At 55.2% G+C, this 8,866-nt stretch overlaps 1 protein-coding gene across 1 annotated transcript in view; it reads left to right on the top strand.

Moving 5' to 3' along the window:
- The first annotated feature begins 2,500 nt into the window (after positions 1 to 2,500).
- LOC144731689 (LHFPL tetraspan subfamily member 3 protein-like) overlaps positions 2,501 to 8,866 on the top strand; it is a 9,532-nt gene continuing 3,166 nt past the window's right edge. The window contains exons 1-3 of the mRNA XM_078612866.1: positions 2,501 to 2,630; positions 5,186 to 5,761; positions 8,594 to 8,830. Coding sequence (XP_078468992.1) covers positions 2,582 to 2,630; positions 5,186 to 5,761; positions 8,594 to 8,830 — 862 coding nt within the window. The 5' untranslated portion in view covers positions 2,501 to 2,581. The remainder of the gene's footprint in view (positions 2,631 to 5,185; positions 5,762 to 8,593; positions 8,831 to 8,866) is intronic.

Below are 8,866 nucleotides of genomic sequence, written 5' to 3'. Positions count from 1 at the left end.
TATTGACTAGGGCTGGTGTGGTATTGACTAGGGCTAGTGTGGTATTGACGAGGGCTAGTGTGGTATTGACTAGGGCTAGTGAGGTATTGACTAGGGCTGGTGTGGTATTGACTAGGGCTGGTGTGGTATTGACTAGGGCTGGTGTGGTATTGACTAGGGCTAGTGTGGTATTGACTAGGGCTGGCGTGGTATTGACTAGGGCTAGTGAGGTATTGACTAGGGCTGGTGAGGTATTGACTAGGGCTAGTGTGGTATTGACTAGGGCTGGTGTGGTATTGACTAGGGCTGGTGTAGTTTTGACTAGGGCTGGTGTGGTATTGACTAGGGCTGGTGAGGTATTGACTAGGGCTGGTGTGGTATTGACTAGGGCTGGTGTAGTTTTGACTAGGGCTGGTGTGGTATTGACTAGGGCTAGTGTGGTATTGACTAGGGCTAGTGTGGTATTGACTAGGGCTGGTGTGGTATTGACTAGGGCTGGTGTGGTATTGACTAGGGCTGGTGTGGTATTGACTAGGGCTGGTGTGGTATTGACTAGTGTTGTATTGACTACGGCTGGTGTGGTATTGACTAGGGCTAGTGTGGTATTGACTAGGGCTGGTGTGGTATTGACTAGGGCTGGTGTGGTATTGACTAGGGCTAGTGTGGTATCAACTAGGGCTGGTGTGGTATTGACTAGGGCTGGTGTGGTATTGACTAGGGCTGGTGTGGTATTGACTAGGGCTAGTGAGGTATTGACTAGGGCTGGTGAGGTATTGACTAGGGCTGGTGTGGTATTGACTAGGGCTGGTGTGGTATTGACTAGGGCTGGTGTGGTATTGACTAGGGCTGGTGTGGTATTGACTAGGGCTGGTGTGGTATTGACTAGGGCTGGTGTAGTTTTGTCTAGGGCTGGTGTGGTATTGACTAGGGCTGGTGAGGTATTGACTAGGGCTGGTGTGGTATTGACTAGGGCTGGTGTAGTTTTGACTAGGGCTGGTGTGGTATTGACTAGGGCTAGTGTGGTATTGACTAGGGCTAGTGTGGTATTGACTAGGGCTGGTGTGGTATTGACTAGGGCTGGTGTGGTATTGACTAGGGCTGGTGTGGTATTGACTAGTGTTGTATTGACTACGGCTGGTGTGGTATTGACTAGGGCTAGTGTGGTATTGACTAGGGCTGGTGTGGTATTGACTAGGGCTGGTGTGGTATTGACTAGGGCTAGTGTGGTATCAACTAGGGCTGGTGTGGTATTGACTAGGGCTGGTGTGGTATTGACTAGTGAGGTATTGACTAGGGCTGGTGTGGTATTGACTAGGGCTGGTGTGGTATTGACTAGGGCTGGTGTGGTATTGACTAGAGCTGGTGAGGTATTGACTAAGGCTGGTGTGGTATTGACTAGGGCTAGTGTGGTATCAACTAGGGCTGGTGTGGTATTGACTAGGGCTGGTGTGGTATTGACTAGGGCTGGTGTGGTATTGACTAGGGCTGGTGTGGTATTGACTAGGGCTGGTGTGGTATTGACTAGGGCTAGTGTGGTATCAACTAGGGCTGGTGTGGTATTGACTAGGGCTGGTGTGGTATTGACTAGTGAGGTATTGACTAGGGCTGGTGTGGTATTGACTAGGGCTGGTGTGGTATTGACTAGGGCTGGTGTGGTATTGACTAGAGCTGGTGAGGTATTGACTAAGGCTGGTGTGGTATTGACTAGGGCTAGTGTGGTATCAACTAGGGCTGGTGTGGTATTGACTAGGGCTGGTGTGGTATTGACTAGGGCTGGTGTGGTATTGACTAGGGCTGGTGTGGTATTGACTAGGGCTGGTGTGGTATTGACTAGGGCTGGTGTAGTTTTGACTAGGGCTGGTGTGGTATTGACTAGGGCTGGTGAGGTATTGACTAGGGCTGGTGTGGTATTGACTAGGGCTGGTGTAGTTTTGACTAGGGCTGGTGTGGTATTGACTAGGGCTAGCTGGTGTGGTATTGACTAGGGCTGGTGTGGTAATGACTAGGGCTGGTGTGGTATTGACTAGTGTTGTATTGACTACGGCTGGTGTGGTATTGACTAGGGCTAGTGTGGTATTGACTAGGGCTGGTGTGGTATTGACTAGGGCTGGTGTGGTATTGACTAGGGCTAGTGTGGTATTGACTAGGGCTAGTGAGGTATTGACTAGGGCTGGTGTGGTATTGACTAGGGCTGGTGTGGTATTGACTAGGGCTGGTGTGGTATTGACTAGGGCTAGTGTGGTATTGACTAGGGCTGGTGTGGTATTGACTAGGGCTGGTGTGGTATTGACTAGGGCTTGTAGTTGGTTGCTGCTGCTCCTGTGCCTCCACTGCCCGAGCTCGCCGTTTCGTGGCGCCTGCGTGAGACGGGGGAGGAGGTGGTGGTGGCGGTGATTCTACGAATCCACAAAACCCCATGGACGCTTCACCGCTCACGAGAAAAGAAGTTCCTAGGCGGAGCGATTCATCCGGCTGCTGCTGCTGCTGCTACAGCCGCTGTCCCTGGTGCTGAAACCTCAACTGCTCAGAGACTCGACGCGGCACGGGGTTGTGGACAGCGCGCGAGGCCGCGATTGTCGCCCAGAACCCAAGTGCGACCGAGATGGACGGCGCCGCGCTGGGGAAAACGCGGCGATCGCCCTCCCTGACGGGTAAGCGTGGAGGCGCCGAGACGCCCTTTGCTTTGAACGTAGCGCGTGGCGCCTGGGTCAATGCGACAATGCGTCGGCTGCGCAGAGCCGGTGACATTCACGCCGTTCGAAAACGCAGCCCGAGGTCGTTGACAAGCGAGTGCCATCGAGAGCAGTCGCCCGCAGGTCAATCCGCGACCCACGAGTGAGCCGACTCTGCGTGTCCACCGGGCGTGTTGTGGACTGCGTGGACTGCATAGACTGCAGTGTGTGAGCGGGTGGCCGTCGTGAATCACGCGATGGCTCAGCGAGACATGCCCCACTCTGTCAGTGCCTCCGTACGGACAGCCGGATTAGATTACTCACTGGGCACCACACACACACAGCAAACATCCCCGTCAGCACCATCATCATCGCCCCCTACTACGGAGACCTGGCAGGACTCTACTGAAAATGAAGAGTCGTGAGACTTCTCCTGGCCAAACGAGGCCATTGAGGCTCGCCGACTCTCTCCCTCCCGTCCCTGTGGGAGCAGCAGCAGCAGCGAGCCGGGCCACCGAGGGGGCGATGGGACGGCTGAGTCAGCACCGTCGCGAGGGAAGAGGGCGCCCTGGGGGCATGGCCATGGACCGGCGCCCTGGGGGCATGGCCATGGACCGCCACCCAATGTCCCTTTACCCACCCCTCGTTAGCTGTGCAGCCCTCAGCGCCGAGCGCTGTACATGCACACAATCTCCCCTCGGATCTAGAAACTCCCCAAGGGAGAGGGCCTGGGGTGCCCTGCATTTTAATAATTTTTTGAAACAGGGCCCCCTACAATAATGTTAAAAAAAAAAATTCGGTGCATTTTCTGGATCTCAAGATGGGGGGCTGATCGCCCCCCATCCGCCCCTTCGTGCATCTCTCAGCCAACTGCCTCGGCCACTGCTGTGACAGCACGCGGCCACCGCAGCGCTCCAATTCGAATTTAAATCGCGACTTAAAGCTTTCGTGACTGCAGGAATTCATACTCCTTGGTTCTTTCACGTAGATAGAAAATAATAAAAAGGTAAAAAAAAACACGACGTTTCGATCGCAACACAAGCGATCGCCCTCGGGTGAACAAACACAGCTGGCGAACCGTGGAGATAAATATCGCGAGAGAGTTGCTTGAGCCAAATGCAGAGCCACTCCAGCCAAAGGTTATAAGTGCCTGGAGTAGACGGGGCTAGAGATGGAATTTGTAAGTAAATGCAAGATCGCAGAGCTAGGAATACCTCGGCTAATTATGTCTGTATCAACCACAATACTTGTGGTCAGAATGCAAAACTAAAATAAGGGCGATCGGTATTACCTCGGTGTCGCGGCATCTCTTCAGAGAAGTGAGAGACTCGATCAGATGAGCCCTAGAATTTGTCATTGAGAAAAAACAATCTCCCCTTCTAGCACCCGATTCGTGCGGCTAAGATGCTGGCAGTGACGAACACGTCTCCCCTGAAGGGTCCTTTCAACGTGGGAGGCCTCGTACGTGGCCGTGGGTTGCGTGAAACGAAGTCTCGGGCCGCAGAGGTTCTCCACCCCTGTCACAAGGAGAGCACGACCCGACTGTTGACGGTTGTTGTGAGCTCTTGTGAGAGTAATGCTTAGAGGGTGAGGGTGACGATGGTGGTGGTGAGGTGAGGGTGGCGGAGGTTGAGGAGGGTGAGAGTGGCGAGGATGGTGAGGGGGTGAGGCTGGTGAGGGTGGTGAGAGTGGCGAGGATGGTGAGGGGGTGAGGCTGGTGAGGGTGGTGACGGAGTAAGCGTGGTAAGAATGGTGATGGAGTAAGGGTGGTGAGAGTGGTGATGGAATAAGGGTGGTGAGAGTGGTGATGGAATAAGGGTGGTGAGAGTGGTGATGGAATAAGGGTGGTGAGAGTGGTGATGGAGTAAGGGTGGTGAGAGTGGTGATGGAATAAGGGTGGTGAGAGTGGTGATGGAATAAGGGTGGTGAGAGTGGTGATGGAATAAGGGTGGTGAGAGTGGTGATGGAATAAGGGTGGTGAGGGTGTTGATAGGGTGAGGCTGGTGAGGGTGTTGATGGGGTGAGGGCGGTGAGAGTGTTGATGGGGTGAGCGTGGTGAGGGTGTTGATAGGGTGAGCGTGGTGAGGGTGTTGATGGGGTGAGCGTGGTGAGGGTGTTGATGGGGTGAGCATGGTGAGGGTGTTGATGGGGTGAGGCTGGTGAGGGTGTTGATGGGGTGAGGGCGGTGAGAGTGTTGATGGGGTGAGCGTGGTGAGGGTGTTGATGGGGTGAGGCTGGTGAGGGTGTTGATGGGGTGAGGCTGGTGAGGGTGTTGATGGGGTGAGGGCGGTGAGAGTGTTGATGGGGTGAGCGTGGTGAGGGTGTTGATAGGGTGAGCGTGGTGAGGGTGTTGATGGGGTGAGCGTGGTGAGGGTGTTGATGGGGTGAGCGTGGTGAGGGTGTTTATGGGGTGAGCGTGGTGAGGGTGTTGATGGGGTGAGCGTGGTGAGGGTGTTGATGGGGTGAGGTTGGTGAGGCCGCGGCCGTGCCGTGCCGCGCGCGCTCTCTAACCACGTGGTGCGCGCGTCCCGTAGCCTCCATCCAGCTGGATGAGACCGTCTCCTGGATCCACACCCCCGCCGACTCGCACCCGCTGCTGCTCGGAAAGAACGGCGGCGGCGGCATCGGCGTGGGCCTCATGAGCAGCATGGCCCCGCTGACGGCCGCGTCGAGGTGCGACGCGGCCCCTCCACGCACCGTGATGCTCCTGTCGGCGCAGGAGGCGGCCCAGATCTACCACACCAACTACGTGCGCAATTCGCGCGCCATCGGCGTGCTGTGGGCCATCTTCACCATCTGCTTCGCCATCATCAACGTGGTGGTGTTCGTGCAGCCCTACTGGGTGGGCGACGGCGCCGAGACGCCGCGCGCCGGATACTTCGGCCTCTTCCACCTCTGCGTGAGCGGCGGCGTCTCCAAGGTCGACCTCAAGTGCCGCGGCTCGTTCGCCGACTTCTCCACTATCCCTTCGAGCGCGATGCGCGCCGCCTCTTTCTTCGTGGGCACCTCCATGGTGCTCACCGTCACGTGCATCGTCTGCTTCGCGCTCTTCTTCTTCTGCAACACGGCCACCGTCTACAAGATCTGCGCCTGGATGCAGCTCACGGCCGGTGAGTGGCCGAGTGAGCGGACCGCGTGGGCCACCCCCCCCCCCCGGGGTTCTGGAGGGGGAAGGCCACGGGGGGTCTCGGCGACCCCCCGGGATCGCACGCTTCGGCTGCGGGCGCGCGGCGGGGCATCGAGCGGCATCACGAATTTGCTTGGCAAACATCGTCGCAGACATCATCACAGACATCGTCACAGTCGTCATCACAGACATCATCACAAAGATCATCACAGTCATTATTACAGACATCTTCACAGACATCATCACGAACATTACAAACATCATTGCAGACATCATCGCAGTCATCACAGACATTATCACGGACATTAAAAAACATCATCACAGACATCATCACAGACATCATCACATGCATCGTCACAGTCGTCATCACAGACATCTTCACAAAGATCATCACAGTCATTATTACAGATATCTTCACAAACATCTTCACAGACATCATCACAGACATCATCACGAACATTACAAACATCATTGCAGACATCATCGCAGTCATCACAGAAATTATCACGAACATTACAAACGTCATCACAGACATCATCACAGACAATTTAACATGTAGGCTTTCGCGACCAATATTATTCATAATATAGGTTTTTGGGTCAGATCGCGTTATTTATAAATGTGTCGTAACCCTCCACCACCCGACACGGCCATACAGTAAAAAATGTGTCACGTTTTCAAAGGACAAATTAATTGACTTCTTTAGCCCACCGGTGTGTTGAAGAGAGAATCAACAGCATTTTAAAATTTGAGTAGCACGACGTGTCGCTGATAATTACAATCAGCTTCATCGGTTGAAGTGTTGTGTAAACTAATTATTACTGGCCAAGACTAATTAGAGAATCCATTGAAATTGTGAGAAACAGAAATCATTTCAATCGCTCTGACAGCTACAGGCGTAGTGCAGCCTGGAAGCGTATTATCAAATAAATACAATTACAATTCCTTATAAACAAATACCAATGAATAACAATTGAATGATTACCAATCTATATAATTACAATACCCTCCCCCTCCTTGCCTCGAATCATTGCACCAGATTCAATTGAATTAAATGATGACGTCACCCTGCTGCTGCTCTATTTAAGACCGGAAGCAACAGGAGAGCTTCACCATTCTTGCCCGATGAAGCTGATTGTAATTATCAGCGAAACGTCGTGCTACTCAAATTTTAAAATGCTGTTGATTCTCTCTTCAGCACACCGGTGGGCTAAAGAAGTCAATTCATTTGTCCTTTGAAAACGTGACACATTTTTTACTGTTTGGCCGTGCCGGGTGGTGGAGGGTTACGACACATTTATAAGTAACGCGATCTGACCCAAAAACCTATATTATTAATCATCACAGACATCATCACAGACATCATCACAAACATCATCAGAGACATCACAGACATCACAAACATCATTACAGACATCATCATTAACATCATTACAGATATCACAAACATCACAAACATCATCACAACAAAAATCATCACAAACATACATCACAACAAACATCACCAACATACTCTTTGTTTTTTTCGGTAAAGTCACGTAGATGAAAAATTTGATAAAAATAAATAAAATCACGACGTTTCGGAGGCAACACAAGCTTCCGTCTTCAGGTGGCACCATCACAGCAAAATTACTGTATCAAACGTCGTGATTTAATTTATTTTTATTTTATTTTTCACCTACGTGACTTTACCGAAAAAACCAAAGAGTATGGACCCTTGCAGTCACGAAAACTTCAAATCTAGAATCACCAACGCAATCTGTGTGCGATCCACAAACTCTCGCCGCTGCCTCCGCAGCGCTGCGTTCGAGTAGCCACGTACAGCCACCACCACCACCACCACTAAGTAGCGGCGACGTCGGCACGGCGCTTGTGCCAGGCTAGGTGCACTTTGACGCCACGTGCAGCGCGGAATGTCCGCTGGCAGGAGGCCAGGGGACAGACCCCCAGGTGCCACTGTCCATCACCGCGCCCATCGAGGCTCCCACACTGCTCCCCCCTGCTCCCCCCTGCTCCCCCCTGCTCCCCCCTGCTCCCCCCTACTCCCCCCTACTCCCCCCTGCTCCCCCCCTGCTCCCCCTACTCCCCCCTGCTCCCCCCTTACTCCCCTCTGCTCCCCCCTACTCCCCCCTGCTCCCCCTCTGCTCCCCCTGCTCCCCCCTGCTCCCCCCTTACTCCCCTCTGCTCCCCCCTACTCCCCCCTGCTCCCCCCCTGCTCCCCCTCTGCTCCCCCTGCTCCCCCCTGCTCCCCCCTTACTTCCCTCTGCTCCCCCCTACTCCCCCTTACTCCCCCCTGCTCCCCCCCTGCTCCCCCCCTGCTCCCCCCTACTCCCCCCTACTACCCCCTGCTCCCCCCTTACTCCCCTCTGCTCCCCCCTACTCCCCCCTGCTCCCCCTCTGCTCCCCCTGCTCCCCCCTGCTCCCCCCTTACTCCCCTCTGCTCCCCCCTACTCCCCCCTGCTCCCCCCCTGCTCCCCCTCTGCTCCCCCTGCTCCCCCCTGCTCCCCCCTTACTCCCCTCTGCTCCCCCCTACTCCCCCCTACTCCCCCCTGCTCCCCCCCTGCTCCCCCCTGCTCCCCCCTTACTCCCCTCTGCTCCCCCCTACTCCCCCCTGCTCCCCCCCTGCTCTCCCTCTGCTCCCCCCTGCTCCCCTCTGCTCCCCTCTGCTCCCCCTGCTCTCCCTCTGCTCCCCCCTGCTCCCCCTCTGCTCCCCCTACTCCCCTCTGCTCCCCCCTTACTCCCCCTGCTCCCCCCCTGCTCCCCTCTGCTCCCCCCCTGCTCCCCCCTTGCTCCCCCCAACCCCTTCTGCATGTAGCCGTGTGCATGGTGCTCGGCTGCCTGATCTTCCCGGACGCGTGGGATGCTGCGGAGGTGCGTGCTCTGTGCGGCGAGCGCGCCGACAAGTACACGCTGGGCGAGTGCTCGGTGCGCTGGGCCTACATCCTCGCCATCATCGCCATCCTGGACGCCAAGGTGCTCGCCTTCCTCGCCTTCGTGCTGGGCAACCGCCAGGATGCGCTGCTGCCGCCGGACTTCAAGCTGGAGAGCAAGGGTGCGGGGGGGGGGTGCGGGGGGGGGGTGCGGGGGG

Source organism: Lampetra planeri, chromosome 40 (genome assembly GCF_965212315.1).
Source record: "Lampetra planeri chromosome 40, kcLamPlan1.2.h2, whole genome shotgun sequence".
Classification (NCBI taxonomy): domain Eukaryota; kingdom Metazoa; phylum Chordata; class Hyperoartia; order Petromyzontiformes; family Petromyzontidae; genus Lampetra; species Lampetra planeri.
The sequence above is the reverse complement of the archived record's forward strand: the minus strand, read 5'-3'. Positions and strand labels throughout refer to the sequence as shown.